The sequence below is a fragment of the Dendronephthya gigantea genome, unplaced genomic scaffold, assembly GCF_004324835.1.
Source record: "Dendronephthya gigantea isolate DGI-Jeju-01 unplaced genomic scaffold, DenGig_1.0 000122F, whole genome shotgun sequence".
In the NCBI taxonomy this organism is placed as follows: Eukaryota; Metazoa; Cnidaria; class Anthozoa; order Malacalcyonacea; family Nephtheidae; genus Dendronephthya; species Dendronephthya gigantea.
The window spans coordinates 231,023-251,538 of record NW_021163132.1 but is presented as its reverse complement, the minus strand read 5'-3'; the positions used below and the strand labels follow the sequence as shown (position 1 = coordinate 251,538).

The following is a 20,516-nucleotide window of genomic DNA, read 5'->3' as shown; positions in this document are numbered from 1 at the left end:
CTCTTCATTGGCAAATTTGACAAAACCAAGAGAGCTTGACCCTTCAAGCTACTAGCCAGGAATCTCAATCTCAAATTGAGTGTGATACGCTTTCCAGGACATCCGCCCATCAAACGTCGCTGGCTTCTAAACTGGAAGGGACCTCGCAGCCAGTTGTACATGGCCAGATGATATTTGCTATTTTGTTGTAGGAGTTGAAACGTCAGGCGAAGGATATTCTGAAACACGCAGACAGGGGCTGCTTTCGGTCCAGAGGCGTGGAATTTCGTGTTGACACAGGCTGTGGTAGTTGTAACATTGAGTCGCACAAAAATTCATCTGTCTGTTTAGCATCCAGGTAAAACAGTGATTCGCATGGCGGTTTCTTACTGCCGACTCCAATTTCCGCTTTAAATTTCTCCAAAGTAGCTTGTAACTTCTCTCGTATTTCCTTCTTCACAGCCTCCTTGTTAGAAGCTACCATTTCAGCATGAATTTTTACCAGACGGTCTTGACTTGTCTTAGAGTCAGATTTAAAATTTCGTACTTCATCCTTAGTTCCGCAACACGGCTTTCGAGTTCTTTGCTTCTTACGCCTAATTGATTAACATCCGACGAGAGCCGTTCTAGTTTTATGTTCATGATTTTATTATTTTCAGAGAGTTGGCTTGCTTGGGTTTCTTTGCTCTTAATCAGAAAAATTCTTTGTTCGTTGACTGCCGCCAATATTAGCTTCCATCAGTTCTTTCATCAACGAACTGTGGTATGGTCGGAACTAATGGATCAGTGGACGGTTCCGGCAATTCTAAAACTGGAAAAATTCCGAATCTGGAAAGCAAAATTTAGAGAAAATCCATCTTTTGACTTATGTACTTCTCATCGACTGCACTAAATACCATACCCTTTTCAATGGCATAAAGCATTTCTGAAATACGTACAATACCCCCACCTTTTTCCGAAAAAAAGGCGATGTTTATCGCTCAAACACGTCGTTTTCGAACATGATGAAAGAGGGTACCCTTTTTCGTCGATCTTGTTATTAAGAAGTAAGACGATAAAAGGTACCCTTTTCGGTATAATACGTCATTACATCGTTCGATGAAAAAGGGTACCCTTTTCGATGACTTATGACCTTTGTAATAAGACGGAAAAGGTATCCTCTTAGATTGGAATTTGATCTGTTGAATTCAAATAGGATTATATAGAAATGGTGTCAAATATTTATACCATTGATATCAAGGCTGAGTGTATAATTTATTCTCTCTTGTTTTTTATTAAAAATGGCAGGGAAAATATCGAATATATTATATATGCTAAAGACAATGTTCAAAATAATTATACTTATCAGCAGAATAGCGCATATTAATGAAACTGGACTTCCCTGAGGTTAGTCAATGTTCCTGGAAAGAAGCTTCCGGTTTTTATTCTGTTAAAGGCCTAGCACTCAGAAACTAGACATTTTTAAAGCGACACAGCCGACAATAGAGAATGCATGTGCCGTATACTATACTCTGCCGCACACGATAGAGTGCGCTGTAAATAGTACACAGAGTAACTAAAAAATAATTCTGGCCATGCAGTGATGGAAACAGTCACATTGCATGCGCTACAAAGCCAAAAATACTTCGCTGCCTGTATCTGCATGCCACTATAGTCTATCAACTATAGTCTAGCCATAACATATGTAGTACGGTATGCCCATTATCATAGTTGTTATATCCTTTCCCAAGGGCTATATTAATCTGTGGACAGGCTACACTTATATATATCGATCGATTTAAAAAAAATTATTATAGACTGTGAAATAATGGTGTCCTCTTGCAATGCCATGCTTTAAACAGGAATAGCCGAATGCTTCTACCGAAGGGACTTAACTAACCTCAGGGAAATCCTGCTTGAAGGTGCCGCTAATTTACCGATAGTAATAATTATTTTGGACATAGTCACTCTTTCGCATATACAAGGTGCCCTTCAAAAAAACGGAACCTGCATAATTAGTTTGTGAAAGAGTTCTTACATGTTTGGTTTGTTTTGCTTTCACTCATACGTGTCAAAATATATGAAATCCCATCAGAGGCACAGAAATGTAACAAATACATAAATATTTGCGCAGGTTCCGTTTTTTTAGACACCTTTTATTTTCGATATTTTTCTCTATCAGTGCTCTTTTTTACTGTAAAATATACAATAAATTATACACTCAGCCTTGATATCAATGGTATAAATATTTGACACCATTTCTATATAATCCTATTTGAATTCAACAGATCAAATTCCAATCTAAGAGGATACCTTTTCCGTCTTATTACAAAGGTCATAAGTCATCGAAAAGGGTACCCTTTTTCATCGAACGATGTAATGACGTATTATACCGAAAAGGGTACCTTTTATCGTCTTACTTCTTAATAACAAGATCAACGAAAAAGGGTACCCTTTTTCATCATGTTCGAAAACGACGCGTTTGAGCGATAAACATCGCCTTTTTTTCGGAAAAAGGTGGGGGTATTGTACGTATTTCAGAAATGCTTTATGCCATCGAAAAGGGTATGGTATTTAGTGCAGTCGATGAGAAGTACATAAGTCAAAAGATGGATTTTCTCTAAATTTTGCTTCCCAGATTCGGAATTTTCCCAGTTTTAAAATTGCCGGAACCGTCCACTGATTTAATGGGACTGTAGCCATTGGCGAAAACTGAATGAGTATTCTTTTGAAATTTGATATAATTCCATGGTTAACATGTAACTTAATACTCCATTCTTCTTAGGTCATGGCAGTGTTATTGAATTGCAATAACAGAAAATCTTCAAGCGTGAGCTATGTATATTTTTTATTTTTTCGAAGGACAAAACACAATACTACGAGGAAAATTTTCCGATAACAAACGTACGCTCCTCTCTCACCCCTCCCACAGGAAAATTCCCATTTAGCACCCAGAATCTGGGTGCCACGTGACCAGCGGCAACAGGCTCAAGTACTAAACCATTACCACAAAGTGCTGCCCTAACCGCCAAACTTGCGCAAGAGTCTCTCCTATCAAAATTATAAAAAGGTACATTTTGTGTCTTCACTTCGCCTTTCATGGTAGATGATGCTTCATCTCTAATCACCAACTACGTAGAAAATTCTCCCGGCGACAGCGTTCGTTAAACCATCTGAGGAAGTGCAATCGACGTACGAAGTCACCTACCAACAATTCGGTAAGGGTGCCATTTAATTTCACTCATTGTTATCCGGTTAACGTTTAAGCTTGCTTTGGAAATCGCAATAGGGTTGCGACGAGCATTTACGTGAGGATTTTGCTGTATACGATTTTCACCTTTTTTGGAGGGCTTGCCTGAGTTACCTCTGTTTCATTAGAGAGTTTTAGATTGACGTTTTTTCTTTAACCGCGAACCGCAAACCGCGGCTTGACGTTAAAATTTTGCCGTTTGACGTTTGCGGTTCACGTTTTCAACCGCTGGAGGTGTATTTTCACGTAGCTCCTTTACCTCAGCGAATTGTCATTGCAATTGTGCCACGTTTCACGTTTAAACACTTCTAGTAGACATATTGGATATCGAAATTTTCTTTGTGTTAATTTTCCAGCCTGTTTTCAATAAGTTTACCAGTTTTATATACCACTATTCTACCACTATTCAATAACACGACTGGCAATATGGCGGTTTACCATGATATCGTATTTCGATAGGTTCTTTTCAACCCAGGTGTAAATAACATTTGATTTAGAAAAAACCGAAGCATTAGAAATAGCTAAAAGCAATTTAACAGCAAAACTGTTTACTGAATGCCAATGTTGAATCGTTCGAACATAAGGTGTAGGTAAATGACCGCGAACTAAAAGTCAAATTTGTGATAACGGCAACGTGAAACGGCTATCGTGAAACGGCGGTTTGCCGTAAACGTCAAACTAAAACTCTCTATTGCTGATTCAGAACTGGCATTTTGCAAATTTCAATGCTAAAAACCAGCCTCGTACCCAAGCGCTTTATTGGAAAACATAAAGGCTACATTCAGCGTATTATAGAAATCTGTGGCTAGGATGTGCGAGCGCGCAGGGTGCTTGGGGAGGACGCGACGGGAGAGCGAAGCTTCATTTGTCGCGTCCTCCCCAAGCACCCCTGCGCGCTCGCACATACTAGCCACAGATCTCTATATTACGCTGAATGCAGCCTTGCCTTTTTTTTTCCAATAAAGCGCCTGGGTACGAGGCTGGCTAAAAACCATTGTCGCGCGATTTTCAAAGTTTGAGGAAATTTTTGCTCATTTAAGAAATTTTTACAGCCGAGTCTAAGGAATATTCGGCATGACGTTCTGAGATAACAGTAGGTAATACAGTGGGTATTCATGATCAGTGGCGTAGCCAGCCGGACAATTTGATCATGCTCAGCAAATTTTACGTTATTATCATTATTCATTTCTTTAGAAATTCATTGTTTTCACAGTCAATGAACACCAAAATATTAGCATAACATGACTAAATTGTCGGGATGGCTACGCCGCTGGTATTCATAACAGTATTGTTGGTAGTTTAGTGATTTTCGTAATACCAAAATAACAAAATTAACGCTCCCAATTCCATTCGACTGTTTATAATAACAGATCGTGAGTGAAAACAATTCAAGAGATGGCAAGCTTTTCCGAGTCCAAAAATGTTCGTAAAGTTTTCTTATGGACTGCACCGAGATGTGTATCCACTGCATTTGAACGAACAATCATGAACCTTAAAAATGGAAAGATATTTCACGAGCCGTACTCATTTGCGTATTATTTTGGTCCTCAGAGAAAAAGCAACCGTTACTCTAAAGATCCAATTCAACCAAAGGCTACTTTTGACGAAGTGAGTAAAAATCTGATGGCAGAATATGAGGGGAAAGAATTTATTTTCTCCAAAGACATGGCATATTATTTAGATGGCAATTATGATATCCTACGCCAGAAAAGTCTAGGAGAATATAAGCATACCTTCCTGATAAGAAACCCGACAAAATCTGTTCCATCGCTCTACCGAGCTTCGATCAACTCTAAGAAAACAGGATGGGATTATTTTGATCCAGAAGAAGTTGGTTTTCGTCAATTACTGGAGCTATACGAGTTTGTTGTAAATGAGCTTGATAGTTCTCCAGTAATTGTTGATGCTGACGATCTCTTGGAAAACCCTGAAGAAATGATGAAGAAATATTGTGAAGAAACTGGATTGGTTTATCAAGAGAATATGACAACTTGGAAGTCAGGAAAACCAATACAAAAAGAGTGGAATATCTGGGATGGATGGCACGATACTCTCTTGAATAGCACCGGTTTATTGAAGAAGAAAAGAAGCCAGGCAAAACCAATGAAGCTTGAGAAGAAAGCTGGTTTTCAAAATGAAGTTGTTGATTCAGTAAATGATAGTTTAAAGTGTTACGAAGTTTTATACGAAAAAAGGTTGAGATTAGTTCCAAACTTAATTTAAGCAATAAATAGCTTCTCTCTCTCTCTCTCATCGCTTGCAAGTTTGCAACTAAGGATGAATGATGGCAGATAAAAGAATAGTAGTGAAATATTTTGTATCAGCTAAAATATATAGGCTAAAAAGGATCAATAGAGAGTAGAACATTGACTGGGAGGATTGAATATTGATTCATCTTAATTGTTCAACTGTATTACGTATAATCACTATATCATCTTATATCAATTTATATAATATATTCATATAACCATATAGCATTATCTTCAGTCAAACTTAAGCCTGGTTTCCATATGACGCCGACGTCGGCAAAGTATTATTGTCGGTGATTACTGATGAGTGAAATCTTTTGTCTTTCTGAAATCATTTTCTCCTTGGATGATTACAAACAATGAGTCGGCGACAGGTCGGCGTCATATGGAAACCAGGCTTTACATGCATAAGTAAGCAAATAGTTACATGCATAAGTAAGCAAATATAGCTATCCACACTTATCTCACAAACACGTAACAAGTTGTCGACCACAAACCACGATAGCATGCATGTGCTACAACGCACTGTATTGGGTAGGGGAAATGACTTGTAGTTTTAGGTTAGCCAAGCGTATAAAATCTGAGCGCAACCAACCACGGGCAGAGAAATGCGTATGGCATACTTCGTAAGGCCTCATGCAGTGCCTAAATATTATATGTAAAAGCAGAAGTACTGAACAAAAAAAGTTGAAGTTGAAGACAAGGCTTTGTGAAGTTGTGCTCAGACAGAGATAATAAAGTCAAACGTTTAAAGATATATTATATTCTTAAGGTCTTAATCTTATAGAGACGTTAATTACTGTTATTGGAAAGCAGTGGCGTAGCCAGCCTGACGATTTAGTCATGCTATGCAAATTTTATGTTATTATCATTATTCATTTCTTTAGAAATTCATTGTTTTCACAGTCAAAGATCACCAAAATATTAGCATAGCATGACTAAATTGTCGGACTGGCTACGCCACTGTTGGAAAGTTAAGGAATAAATAGTTATATAAATATAATTGACTCACACTCGAACGTTATCAAATTTCAAACCAATTGACGCAAAAAGTCAAAGTTCAAATATCTAGGGAATTGGCGCGGCATAAACACAAAACATAAACAGTAATTGCAATTGAAACAAAAGTAAAGTAAATAAACTGGGTGAAAAAAAAAGGTAAATGAAATAAGCGGAATTATGGCGGAATTTTTACCGTGTGAACCAGTTATATTCGGGAAAATGTCGTAATTTAAGTCTGAAGAGTCGGGAACCTACAGATGACCTTATATCGTTAGGAAGGCATTAAGATTGAAATAAGAGGTACTTTGCGAGAGCGCGAAATACAAATAATTTTAGCGAAACACTTAGTCAAACAAGGAACATTCGAGTCGACCCCGTTAAAGGAATATCAACGTGAGAACAGTCAAAACTCTTTGTCCATAGAAAATAGCTCTGTAGCAGCTAGAACAGGAAGAAAGGCAGTGGCAGCGAGAGAAAAAAAAATTGAAATGGAGAGAGAACGGTTGCGTGAGGAAAGAGAATTTGCAATTAGAGAACGAGAGCTAGAATTACGAAGATTAGAACATCAGAACAAGAATGACAATCCTTCAGGCAGTAGTAGGAGTTCCATGTTTGAGTTTACAAAACACATTAGAATGGTTCCACCTCGTATTTTCTACATTTTAAAAAAGTAGCAAAAAATTGTGCATGGCCAAAAGAGCATTGGACTATTTTGCTCCAAAGCATTTTAGTAGGAAAAGCTCGTGACGTTTATTCTGAGCTTTCACGGTTTCACCCGAGTTGTCTTCTGATTATGATACTGTTAAAAAATTAAAACCTAAAAGGATACGAGTTGGTTGCCGAAGCTTATCGGCAAAAATTTTGGAATCTCGACAAAAATACAAATAAGACATATGTTCAGTTTGCCCAGGAGAAAGAACAACTTTTTTATCTCTGGTGCCTTTCCGAAACTATATACAAAGATTTCCAACGTTTACGCGAATTAATGTTGCTTGAGGAATTCAAGAAATGTATCAGTAACAAAGTCCGCACATTCATAAACGAGTAAAAACCAAAAGACTTGACAGCCACCGCTTGCTTACTGCTTAACAGACAAATTTGCATTAACTGATAAATTTTCCACTAATAAGTCACAAACGCAGTCCTTTCCTCGAAATAGCACTGTCAATCCGGAAAACAGACAAACATTGCGGAAATATCCTTATCCAGAGAATTTAAACGGTCTTAACAACGGTGAATTTGAAAACAAACACTCTCACGATCAGAATTTTCGTAACTATCAAAACCAATCGCGTTACATCCCACCACCAACTTAGGCCACCAGAACAAAGGAAGCCATTCAAACTATTAACCAGTAACACACAACAATCTGGTCTTGATCAAAAATCACTTGACCACGCTGACCCTATCGTGAAGGTATTTGAACCATTCGTGTTTAACGGCTCGGTTGCATTTTAAAACAACGACACGTTTGCCAATTGAGATACGAGACACCGGTTCGTCTCAGTCTTTGATTTTGTCCAAAATTCTTCCTTTTCCGAACTTTCCTATTCAGGAAAAAATGCCTTGATAAGAGGAATTGACGCACAAAAATATACGTCGAAATTAGTTTCTGGTGAAGTTCAAATTGGCGTTATAGACTCTCTCCCGTTTGACGGAATTCATTTGTTGCTTGGGAATGACCTAGCAGGAAGTAAAGTTAACGTTGATCCGATTTTTAAGCCATAAACCGATTATTTCCCAAAGTCTTATATCCAGCGTACGCCGTTACAAGGGCTATGAGCAAAAAGCAACGGGTAGATTTAACTGATTATATTTCCGATACATTTCTTCATAAGCTATTTGACAGTTCTGAAAATAGCGAAACATTTTCAACATCAAACCTTATTACTGAACAACAAAATGACCCAGAAATTTCAGCACTGATGCAAAACGCGCCGAACGAGGCCGAGGCAGAAAATGAGCCCATGTGTTATTTCATAAAACAAGGTATTCTCATGCGTAAATGGCGGCCTACCACAGTTTCAGCGAAGGAAACATGGCTAGTTCGACACAAAATAATAATATCTAAATCATATCGACCCGAAGTTCTAAGTTTGGCTCATCACGCTCATGAAACCCCATTCCACCATTCCCTACCAGGATTTTTGCGCAACGACCTGGAACGCGTTCAAAAGAGAGCGCTAAACATAAAATCTCCTGCATGGACTCTTCTACGTGGACAATCTTAATATCTTCAATACAACTACTTTGAAAGACAGGCGCCAAAAACTTTGTGATAAACTATTCTCCTATAAATTATTTTCTCTTGACTGGTAAGTTGTTACTTTAGTAACGTCCCAAGCAGGAACAGTAGCGAACAAAAGAATATAGTAAATTAAATATTATTTGCGCAAAAATTCTGGTAGCGCATGGTGGAATACAGGCATATTCTAATACAGGTCTGATACAGATGAAGTAAAAAGTGATGATATCTCGACTACTCGAGCAGGAACGTTAGCACGCTTGAGTAAAATCAGGAATTGAATACAAACGTTTATTCGCTTTCTTTATAACTTATAATAGTTTTCGTCTTTTTTGAGACACCCTGTATATTTTAGCACAACGCCCTTTTATGCAGTTTACACAAAAAGACAATTACGAAAGATTTACAAAATTAACATGACAAAATACGATTAACAAAGTTACTTAAGTCAGCGTCCACGCATTTACAACAGCGGTGTCATAGCTTCATAACCAGGGCTCTCATTTTATGGAAATTTCCTTAAACTAAAGAAAACTAGGCTCTTTAAGGAGACTTTTAAGGAAATAGAAGTTTTAAAGAATTTTTAAGGAATTTTGAAGCAGGGTAATTTCTTTAATTTTTAGATTAAAAGCATCTCCAAATCAAACAATTCTCAAAAATAACGTTACTTTAATATTACAGTGTTTTGTCACACTGTTTTCATTCCTATGTTTAGGCTTTAGCTAAGATAATTCACTGGTCATACTCAGTTCAATTGTATACTTTTTACTTTTTCTTTACGATTTTCGCCTTTTTTGGAGGACTTGCCTGAGTTGCCTCTGTCTTCTCTGTCTCATTGCTGATTAAGGAAATTTTAGTGAGTTTGAGGAAATTTTTGCTCATTTAAGGAATTTTTACAGCCGAGTCTAAGGAATATTAGATAACGGTATTCACAGTGAGAAAAGTGGCAGTGGGTGGGTTACCCATTCATCACGGTATTGTTGGTATTTAGGTGATTTTCGTAATAACAAAATAACAAAATTAACGCTCCCAATTCCATTCGACTGTTTATAATAACAGATCGTGAGTGAAAACAATTCAAGAGATGGCAAGCTTTTCCGAGTCCAAAAATGTTCGTAAAGTTTTCTTATGGACTGCACCGAGATGTGTATCCACTGCATTTGAACGAACAATCATGAACCTTAAAAATGGAAAGATATTTCACGAGCCGTACTCATTTGCGTATTATTTTGGCCCTCAGAGAAAAAGCAACCGTTACTCTAAAGATCCAATTCAACCAAAGGCTACTTTTGACGAAGTGAGTAAAAATCTCATGGCAGAATATGAGGGGAAAGAATTTATTTTCTCCAAAGACATGGCATATTATTTAGATGGCAATTATGATATCCTACGCCAGAAAAGTCTAGGAGAATATAAGCATACCTTTCTGATAAGAAACCCGACAAAATCTGTTCCATCGCTCTACCGAGCTTCGATCAACTCTAAGAAAACAGGATGGGATTATTTTGATCCAGAAGAAGTTGGTTTTCGTCAATTACTGGAGCTATACGAGTTTGTTGTAAATGAGCTTGATAGTTCTCCAGTAATTGTTGATGCTGACGATCTCTTGGAAAACCCTGAAGAAATGATGAAGAAATATTGTGAAGAAACTGGATTGGTTTATCAAGAGAATATGACAACTTGGAAGTCAGAAAAACCAGTACCAAAAGAGTGGGAAATCTGGTATGGATGGTACGATACACTCAAGAATAGCACTGGTTTATTGCAGAAGAAAAGAAGCCAAGAAAAACCAATGAAGCTTGAGGAGAAAGCTGGTTTTCAAAATGAAGTTGTTGATTCAGTAAATGATAGTTTAAAGTGTTACGAAGTTTTATACGAAAAAAGGTTGAGATTAGTTCCAAACTTAATTTAAGCAATAAATAGCTTCTCTAAACATTTTTTAAGACTAGTTATTATCGCAAGTTATTATTGCAAGGGAAGTGCTGCCTTGAAGACATGGCAGTCATTCAAATAATTGTATATCGTATAATAATCATATATATATATATATATTATAATATATATATATATATATATATATATATAATCGTTTGCAAGTTTGCAAATAAGGATGAATGTTGGCTATTCCCATGAGAAGTTCAATATTCATACAGAGAAAGTTGAATATTTGTAATAAGCATTTTTGACAGTCTCAATATACCCTTGGATAATTATGTTATTTAGTTTGGGAACCTTGGTCTCATCAAGCATGAGCCAATCACCTTGCACAATTTACTAATGAGAGGAAGGCTCCAAAATCAAAAAGTATGTGCAATGTAATTATCAAAAGTGTGTACTACTTCCTCTCATTAGTAAATTGCACAAGGTAATTGGCTCATGTTTCATTCTCTTAGCTAATCAGCTTGGAATTGGTGGATCAAAATAAAACCTGTCAAGAACTCTTGACAAACATTGAAAATTGTCACACAAATAAAAAGCATTCTTATGTGCGGATGTTCATTTTAGTGCAAGCATCACGCTATCATGCACGAAATAATTTCTATACCTTCAACAGAACAGATGCTAGTATGCAATATGCATTTTCCAAATGGATGTGGCATCCCATATAAATTTCTTGAATGAGAATCAAATATTTTAAAGTTTCCTTCAGAAGTCTTAAAAATTGCAACGGCTTTACAATTAATGGTCAACATGCAATGACGATGATTAATTGAGTTTCGCGAAACAAATCATTGAGTGCATTTTCCAAAGCATAATGAGAGTTATGAGACCACTTGACACCGTTTTGGCATGGGAACGAATGTGAAGACGCTTGAAAACGAAAACGAAGGGTAACTACTAACTACATCTCGCGCGAGCTGTTTTGCGTTTGTGCCTAACTCATGCGGTAATATCTAGCCTGACCTAGATAATTAAAAAAATAATCCTATAGTAGTAGTACCCGAAAACATTTATTCGAAATGTTTTATTAGATCCTTTTTAAAATAATCTAAACTATCACTTGTGCCCTATTTCGCGTGTCGAACGTTTGTATCTATAACGGGTTGGGAATCCACCAATAAATAATTACATATTGCTGCAACTCCTGCAAGTGTTGACGTGTGTTTCATTACATGTAGTTAGAAGTTACTATCGCAAGTGTAGTGCTGCCTCACAGGTAGGGTATATAGCCACAGAACACAAGCAAATAGAACTACAGCAGTGCAATGTGCACAAAAGTCACAAATATTTTAATTTAGATATTAGTTAACTATCACTTATCTGAAATAATTGGAAGGCTTTACAATGGTATATAAAAATATATATATTTTACATAAGTAGAGCAGTTTAAATAGATGGCTATATAAATGTCCCAAGATCTTACATGTAACAAAGAAATAGCCGGGCCTGTATAATTCAGTAATTCTTAGGATTACTTCTTGCACCTTTCTTATGTAGGGCACAGATGTTGCCTTCCCTCCACTGATTCGGTAAAATAGCACTGTCAATATAGATGTTTAAAATATGTCTATAAGCATTAATAAGTATAAGCGATTTCGACCGCCGTCAGTTTTAGGATCAATGGGAACAACTTGTCAGGTACAGGCCTTATCATCCTTTAATTTCAACAGTTGTGTCTCTACTCCTTTACAATTAATTCTAGTTGTCTGGATATGGGTTTTACACTGTTCGATACATTATTAAGATCCTCTTCAGTAAATATACTTATGAATTGTGGATTCAGAATTTCTGCTTTTCCTCTCTTGACAAATACGTTTGATTTTTTATAAAATAAAATAAATAAATGAAAAATCGAATTGAGCCTTGGTAAAGGCTGGCACACATCGGACGCGATCCACCAACACGACGCAATTTCAACGAATTTTTGATTTTTGAAAAGTAACTAGGTTTTATCATGTTATGATATTCTTGTTAATTACTCAAGGACAGCACATTTTGACATGTTTGGGGCCCATAGCTCTCAGAATTTCCTTCAGGAATTGAATTTATTTGCTTCAAAAAACTGAAAATTCGTATCGCTTTTGCGAATCGCGTCCAGTGCGCGTGGGCCATGGCAAACTACCATGCCAAATAGGAGCTAGTGGCATGTTTTTTGCTCATTATATAGCTCAGTGAGAGCAAGTCTTCCATTCTCCATAGTCACTGGTGACTGATAGCTGCAGTACCTACCACCCACAGAATTTAATATAGAGCTCAGTAGTACCTACGAACCCGGTACCATAGAGGCCGGAAATAAGTAACAAACGACACACAAAGCCGTTCAGAGTAAAAAGGGATTGTGAAAATTTTGAATTGCAATCCTTGTATTTTCTCTTCCATCCTATTATCTACCGAAGAAAGAACTCCGTAGTTTTATTCTAAATATTCGTGAATTTTATTATTCATAAAACGGCAGAAATTTAAAACGAAACTATGAACGAAAATAATTTGGCAACAGCCTCATCTGAAAATATTTCCAATAAAGCTCTAAACATGCAAAGGTACTTTCTATCTTTTTGTTATCATAGATTCTGATTCCATAATGCTAACAACTGTTATATTTGCACTTATAGAGACGGAGCCGATAGCTGGAAGACAAAATTAAACCTACCACCTAAAGATAGACGTCTAAAAACCACCGTATGTTTAGTTGTTGGTTCGATAAATTGCCACCAGTTTTTTTTTATTTTATTCGTTGTCTACGTGCCATTTGTGTGCAAATATAGCTATTTCCTTGATTTTTTGTTGTATTTCTTGTTAAAGTACTTCGGGTATTATTCTTAGGCGTTGTTTATAAAGTGCAAGTACCATTAAGTCCCTTGCTTTTAATTAAACATAAAATATAAACTAATACGTCACCCGTCTGGCGTACGTTCGTTTATTACAGCGCTTTTTCAGTTGGGAGTATACAGCTTTAATTAATTTAGAGGATTTTTTTGTTCTATGGTTCTAAATTTGCAAGGAAAATGGAAAATAATAGGTCATATTTTGTAGAGATAGTGCTTCATAGAGTTATTACCACCACAGGTTAATTTGCAAGTTAGGTACATGTACAAGCACAATAAAACACATCTAGAAATGCTGTATTATATATGCCTCTCTGGAGTTTGTTAATGCCATCTTGCAAGCATAGGACTGATGTGGAAGACTTTTGCAAAGGGATTAACTCAGACTGCAGGGTTAGACAGCACTGCACCTGAGATATTTTTCAACAAATATTTTCGCACACCTAAGCAAATTTTACACATGATATTTGGCAGTGATTGTGCACCCAGCTACTCAGCAGCTCACTACTCAGCAAAACACTGTGCACGTGTCACACTATAAGTAGAGGTATTTAGAGTTGATGTAAAGGATATTCAATGAGTTAATTCCATCCCTATATTTCGCACGCTGCAAATGGTATATATTTGGAAACGAAATCCGAAATCATCAATATTCTTAGTTACAGCAAACTTGTGCTGCACTTGGGTGTGCACTTCTGGCTATTTTGCGCACCTGCCCTTGGGCTTGTCATTATTCTGCACCAGAGATCTCATTCAAAAGTGTCTAACTCTGCAGTCTGGGGATGAACACCATTTAAATAATTGAAAAGGCTTTGTTAGCAAAGCATTAAAAAATCCTTTATGGTGAAGATTTTCAGTTTCAATGATGAGCGGTTAAAAATTGTTGTTTAATTTTAAGACAAAAAGCTATAACTATAAAAAACTATCTATTTATAAAAAACTATAAAAAACTATCTATTTATAATATTATAAAAATCTAAAAAAACCCTGAAGAAAATAAGAATGATTAATTTTATGTTGTGAAAACTGCAGTGAATATGTGCCTAGTTCTCCGATTAACTAGCATTTGGGGGAAAAAGTTGGATATCAAGATCAGTTTTATTGATCAAACTATGAAACTTCTATGGAACAACTATAGATTGTTGTAAAATCTGACTGAATGGCATGCTAGTTTTTCCTACACATTTCCACATGTTATTAAATATATAACCTTCACCAAATCACTAAAAAGTGTTTTACAAGTATTTCTTGAATCATGCATGCTATTCTTTTGTGTGTAATTTTCATTTCCTAGTTTTAAAAAGCAATAGACAGTAGCAAAATAATTTTTGCCTATTTAGAAAGTGGTAATTCTGCTTTTGAGCAGGAAAAAGTATATTTCTTTGTAGATTCAAATAATCAACATTAAAATATATAATAATAAATATTTGCTTAATATTTATACAGGATGTAACATCAACCAAAGGCAATGATTTTGAGGATTATTGTCTTAAACGTGAATTGTTAATGGGAATATTTGAAAAAGGTTATGAGAAACCTTCACCTATCCAAGAAGAAAGTATACCCATTGCATTAGCTGGACGAGATATTCTGGCTCGAGCTAAAAATGGAACTGGGAAAACTGCTGCGTACCTAATACCTGTTCTTGAGAAACTTGATGTGGGAAAAAATTGTATTCAAGGTAAAAGATTGAAGAAATATACCACAGAATATGTGAATATTGATTATTGCCTTGAGAATTATGAAGATACCTAAAACTAGAGGCATTTGTTATAAAGCCTCCATTTGCCTTTAATGTTAAAAACAGACAAGTTGTATATTTTTGTGAATTTGCAGATGTTTTCAATGTTTAGTGTGCAGCTAACAGTTACTTTTTTTGGATGCATTATGCTTATAATACAATTTGGTGGAATTCTTTATTCTATGACTTTTTGCAAGAATCTTTATCCTTATTAAATAACTGTTGATTTGATAGCCCTTGTGTTAGTTCCAACACGGGAACTTGCACTTCAAACATCACAAATATGTAAAGAACTTGGCAAACATCTCAATGGACTTCAGGTTATGGTTACTACAGGGGGTACAAGTTTGAAAGATGATATCATGAGGTTATATAATCCAGGTAATTTATTGAAAACACACTGTTTATGTTACTTAGCAATTTTCATTAGGCATTGACTCTTGTGTACATATTCTACACAATTCAATGCCTACCTGTTTCTAACTTAAACTTGAAAATTGATTGGAGTTTGTTAACCCCAAACCGAATTAGATTAATTCCAATAAACTCTCCTGACGAAGGCCCTCAGGTGGAAACGTCGAGAAGTGTTTTGTCTATTTAGGCAGTTGTTATACCACATTTGATGCCAAACCTAATTAATTCAACCAGTCTGTTTTATTGATTTGGTCTACAATTATGAAGTAAATAATTTTGTGAAAATCCATTTTAGTTCATGTGATAATTGCAACTCCTGGGAGAATTTATGATCTCATCAAAAAGGAATTAGCCAATACAAAAGATTGTCAAATGGTGGTTATGGATGAGGTATGTTGTAGGCAATGAATCACTGAGATTGAAGTCTACTGTATGTTTTGACAACTAAGTTAAAGTGGTATGTCATATGTGTTTGATTTCATATTTTTGAAATGTTCCAAACCTTTTGTGTTTTAGGCAGACAAACTTTTATCTCAGGACTTCAAAGGAGTGATGGAACAAATTATTCATCACATGCCAATTGCCAGACAAATTCTTTTATTCTCTGCAACATTCCCAGTCACAGTTAAAGAATTTAAGGTATATAATTTTAACAAGTCTGTGTTTTAATTTGTACCATACTAGCATCTTTGGGTTATTAGAATTAACATTTCATTAATGTCTTAGGAAAAATATCTAGAGAAGCCTTATGAAATAAATTTAATGGACGAACTTACATTAAAAGGAATCACACAGGTTGGTTTTATATTGTTCTTCTAAATGTACAAACCAGTCACAAAACCACCTTATGGTGTGTATTTAAAAATTTAAATGAGATAATATGCTTTTAAATCCTTTCACCATCAGACAGTTGGTATAGATTATAAAATGAAGCAAACTTCAAATAATTTTATGTTGCAAGATTTAAGTTTTTAAAGACACAAAGTTCTGGTGAAATTTTGACTGTCAACGTTTAATTTGTAGTTAATTTTTTACACTCCTGAAGCAATACAAAGACAGAAAATAAAAAATGGATGAACACAAACTCTTAATTCTTTTCTAATCTTTTTTTTAGTACTATGCATTTGTAGAAGAGAAGCAAAAAGTACACTGTCTAAACACGTTATTTTCAAAGGTTTGTGTCTTCTGTTTTTACTTACAATATGTAATCTTGTTTAGAAGTCTTTGCCAGTTGTACATACATGTATGAAGGCAATTGATAGTGTGTCACCCATTCTGTGAACATGTAAATCTTTGCATTAAAAATATGTTTTGCAAACATGAATTTAAAAATATGTGTGAAGTAATTTTAAATATATATTGCGTCACGTATATTGTTTCATATATCATCTTGCTGCAGATCAAGTTTTAAAATACCAATGCTAATTTGCAAATATTTTACTTTTAGTTACAAATCAATCAATCGATCATTTTCTGCAATTCTGTTCAAAGAGTGGAATTGTTGGCAAGACGTATTACAGAGCTTGGTTATTCATGTTTTTATATACATTCAAAAATGTCTCAACCTCATCGTAACAGAGTTTTTCATGATTTCCGTAAGGGCGAATGTCGAAATTTAGTATGTTCAGGTACCGTGATCACATTTTCTTATTCACTGCATCAGTAAATACGTCTTTGTTAATTTGACTACACGTGCTTTTTGATATGGGAAAGCTCACGCAGTTTATCCACGGACACTTCAAACATGATGTTTTGTGGTACCAAATATATTTCTTTCAACCTCGTGAGCTAGTTTTTGTCAAGCATGATAGTGATGATATTTAAGAATTAGATCTAATTTCAGCATTGTCACCGCAATTATAGTCATCTGCCTGCCTGAAATATTTGATTTCATAATGATCGTTATCTTAGACAAATGATCAATGCCTGATGATTATTATCCATAGTTTTTTGTTCTAGAATGTTATAGAATTTAATTCTATCATGTCTTTCCTTCAGACCTGTTTACTCGTGGTATTGATATTCAGTCAGTGAATGTTGTGATCAACTTTGACTTTCCAAAGTTATCTGAAACGTATCTCCATCGCATTGGTCGTTCTGGACGTTATGGTCATCTCGGTCTGGCTGTGAATCTTATTACTTACGATGATCGTTTTGATCTTTTTAAAATTGAACAACAACTCGGCACCGATATCAAAGCCATTCCTTCCAGCATTGACAAGAGTCTCTATGTTGCCGAGTACCACCAGGTCCAAGATGAAAAATAAGTATCCTTCTTTCGCGTCATATATCGATTATGACGTTTAGAAATGTTGTTGTGAGTGAAGTATTTTACATATTGTGCGTTTCAGTCTCAGTGTGTGGATTAACACGTTATTGAGATGCATCATCGAAATACATATCGCAAAGTCTGTTATATTCTGGGACCAGGCAAGTACTATATGTGATATTCAATTTCGCACTTCAAAATATTTTTCCATTTAATACATCGGTACTTTAGGTGTTGATCAGTATATTGCTTCATTATGGAGATTTTAAAACCCTATTACTAATTCACGACGGCTAAACTACTCGGCTTGTCCTGTCCCATTTGTACAGTGTATAGATTGTGATGTCATTGTGTAAATTGTCGATAAATTATTTAATTATCTCTATCGCGGCAACGTGGTGTAGTGGATAGTGCTGGTAGTTTTAACATGAAGTGGATAATAAAAATAGCTAGACAAAGTAGATTCCTCTCAAATGACTTACCATCATAGTATATGTCGCCAAAAGAAATTCTGTTGATGTCATGGCGAAGTATTCTGCTCCATGTTAAAATTTCCTGTAATATTGTAACAGTGGTTGCTTGTTCGAAAAGTGACTTCTGGATTTAAAGTTTTTTCACGTTCTCTATAAGCAAGCAATAAGCAAGCAACCACTGGTACTCGTGCTATAAACATTTCAACATTCGTATGTCATTGTTATGATGTTTTATCATGCCCGACCAAACATCAAACATTGGCGTATGAAAGTGCCAATATTTATAGCACGGTAAAGGCTACGGTTAAACAGGTTTGTCTAGATGAGTTCAAAAATCCTTTCATTCCACGTAGCGTGATGTGACTGGTAGTGGAGGTTGCGAGCTCATCCAGAGTCCATTTAGTATAATCGTAACCTAACCTAATTTGTGTAAATATCTGTAAATACATAGAGTTCTATTTTCGAAATGGGGTTGGGTGGGTAATATGGCATCCAATGCCGATGCCAAATTTTGATTTATCATATGGCTGCAGGATTTTTCGACATTGTTGCAGTTCAAAAGAAAAATGTTGAAATATCGTAATTAAATGCTTTTTTACGAGCTATAACGGGAGCAAAATGAAACAGATTTCAATTATACAAAATCATCTAAAGGCTGTACATGAAATGCCTATTACAGCAGATTATCGTACGACTGATTTGACTGAAATGTAAAAATTCCAGTGAATGTGAAAAAAATAATTACTGCTGCAAACCAACAAACGGTGATTCCGGGCGCGGCCATGACAAGGATATAGGGTAGATGTCCTGTTATGTTTGAGCTCCGTAATTTAGTGTAACCAAACATAAGAGAAAGACGAGCACATATACAAATAAGTTGCTGCAAGAATAAGCTTAGCCAAGCAAATAATTATCCACACTGTGTGCTTTTTGGAGGATACTGTGGAGAGTAGTATTAAGAAAGTGAAACCAACCTGGAAGTGCTGCTTATTATGCAGCTTGTGAGCAACGTGAAGATCTTTGAGGAACAGGTTCGCATGCCTGTAAACCTCACATGCATGTGCTGTTGTGTTGAACATTTGTTCCTACCCAACATAACGGCGTATGAAAAGTTAAACATTCGCAGTAAACAGTATAGCATGTTGCAGGAAAAACCAGATTGATTTTTTTCTCAATTTTCAATCGTTTGCGGTCGGGCAACCACAGTAACATTTCTATCCTGTTTACTGCATGTGTTCCCTGTAGTTTTGTATGTCAACCTTATAACTGCCCAAAACTACAGTGTATTACCTTAGAAGCGCAGTTATACTGTTGTGTTTTACATGACGAATCCATGGATAAACATTGTATCTAGTTTCCATGAGTAATGTTAAGCTTGTCGACCGTTCTACTGTTGGAACGTTGACTTGTAAGTATCAAATTGTTGTGAAATTATAATACCTGTCCCCATGTATTATGTAAAAATGTGGCGTATAGTTAGTTTTGTAAAGGTTGTGTATACTGTGTAAAATTGAGCTAGCTACCTTCTGAGTTCTGTATCTTTTCAAAGGTGATTCTAAGGTTTTACCTATGATTGTCTAAAATTTTACCTAAAAAAAGGTTTTACCTATGATTGTCGTAACTTGGTAAAAGGCTAGTAAAAAATCGGCCTTATTATACATTGCTTTCTAGGCATATACCACTTATTTTACTTTCATCGTTGAAGAGGGGAAGGTAGCTAGTGTTGCATGTTGATAATTGTCATAAAAATTCCGTTTTGTTAACCATGTTTAGGTTTGATCTTAGTTGTTTAAAAACTGTACTTTCAGTTTAAGGAACTCCTTAGTATGGGACAATGTGTGAAGTAATTACAACTTGCTTTGGCAGGTTGAATTGTTTCTCATTTTGTTAGCCAATAATGTTGTGTAATTTAATGTCCTGTCTAAACGAATAAAATAATTGTTGATACACTGTTTAAAATTCATTGCTAGGGCAATGGGAAAAAACTCAAAGAAGCGAAATGTTGGGGAAGGGGGATAAGACACTTCTAATACACCTATCATATATTGTTGCCATCAATCTCGTTGGCTATCAAGATCTGGTATAAAAAATACGCGAGAAGTTGAACCCGGCTCTAAAGGTTTCACACAATTCCTCCACTGATGCCTAT

General features: G+C 35.8%; 3 protein-coding genes across 3 annotated transcripts; all 3 read left to right on the top strand.

Moving 5' to 3' along the window:
- Positions 1-4,471: 4,471 nt before the first annotated feature.
- Positions 4,472-5,696, top strand: LOC114535685. The gene has a single exon (XM_028556982.1). The coding sequence runs from the start codon at positions 4,604-4,606 to the stop codon at positions 5,429-5,431; it is 828 nt and encodes a 275-aa protein (XP_028412783.1). The 5' UTR covers positions 4,472-4,603; the 3' UTR covers positions 5,432-5,696.
- Positions 5,697-9,653: 3,957 nt separating this feature from the next.
- Positions 9,654-10,725, top strand: LOC114535697. The gene has a single exon (XM_028557002.1). It carries the CDS (start codon positions 9,789-9,791, stop codon positions 10,614-10,616), a length of 828 nt encoding a protein of 275 aa, XP_028412803.1. The 5' UTR covers positions 9,654-9,788; the 3' UTR covers positions 10,617-10,725.
- Positions 10,726-12,931: 2,206 nt separating this feature from the next.
- LOC114535637 (probable ATP-dependent RNA helicase ddx6) lies at positions 12,932-20,314 on the top strand. The gene is made up of 10 exons (XM_028556922.1): positions 12,932-13,185; positions 13,258-13,324; positions 14,917-15,151; positions 15,446-15,592; positions 15,921-16,015; positions 16,142-16,264; positions 16,352-16,420; positions 16,740-16,799; positions 17,073-17,253; positions 17,624-20,314. The coding sequence occupies exons 1-10, from the start codon at positions 13,118-13,120 to the stop codon at positions 17,890-17,892; spliced, it is 1,314 nt and encodes a 437-aa protein (XP_028412723.1). The 5' UTR covers positions 12,932-13,117; the 3' UTR covers positions 17,893-20,314.
- The last annotated feature ends 202 nt before the right edge of the window (positions 20,315-20,516 follow it).

Excerpts from the sequence above, each read along its gene's own strand:
- LOC114535685 (XM_028556982.1), top strand. The coding sequence starts at position 4,604 with ATGGCAAGCTTTTCCGAGTCCAAAAATGTTCGTAAAGTTTTCTTATGG.
- LOC114535697 (XM_028557002.1), top strand. The coding sequence starts at position 9,789 with ATGGCAAGCTTTTCCGAGTCCAAAAATGTTCGTAAAGTTTTCTTATGG.
- LOC114535637 (XM_028556922.1), top strand. The coding sequence starts at position 13,118 with ATGAACGAAAATAATTTGGCAACAGCCTCATCTGAAAATATTTCCAAT. Across the intron at positions 15,152-15,445 it reads GGGAAAAAATTGTATTCAAG|CCCTTGTGTTAGTTCCAACA; the intron begins GTAAAAGATTGA and ends TTGATTTGATAG. Across the intron at positions 16,016-16,141 it reads AAATGGTGGTTATGGATGAG|GCAGACAAACTTTTATCTCA; the intron begins GTATGTTGTAGG and ends TTTGTGTTTTAG.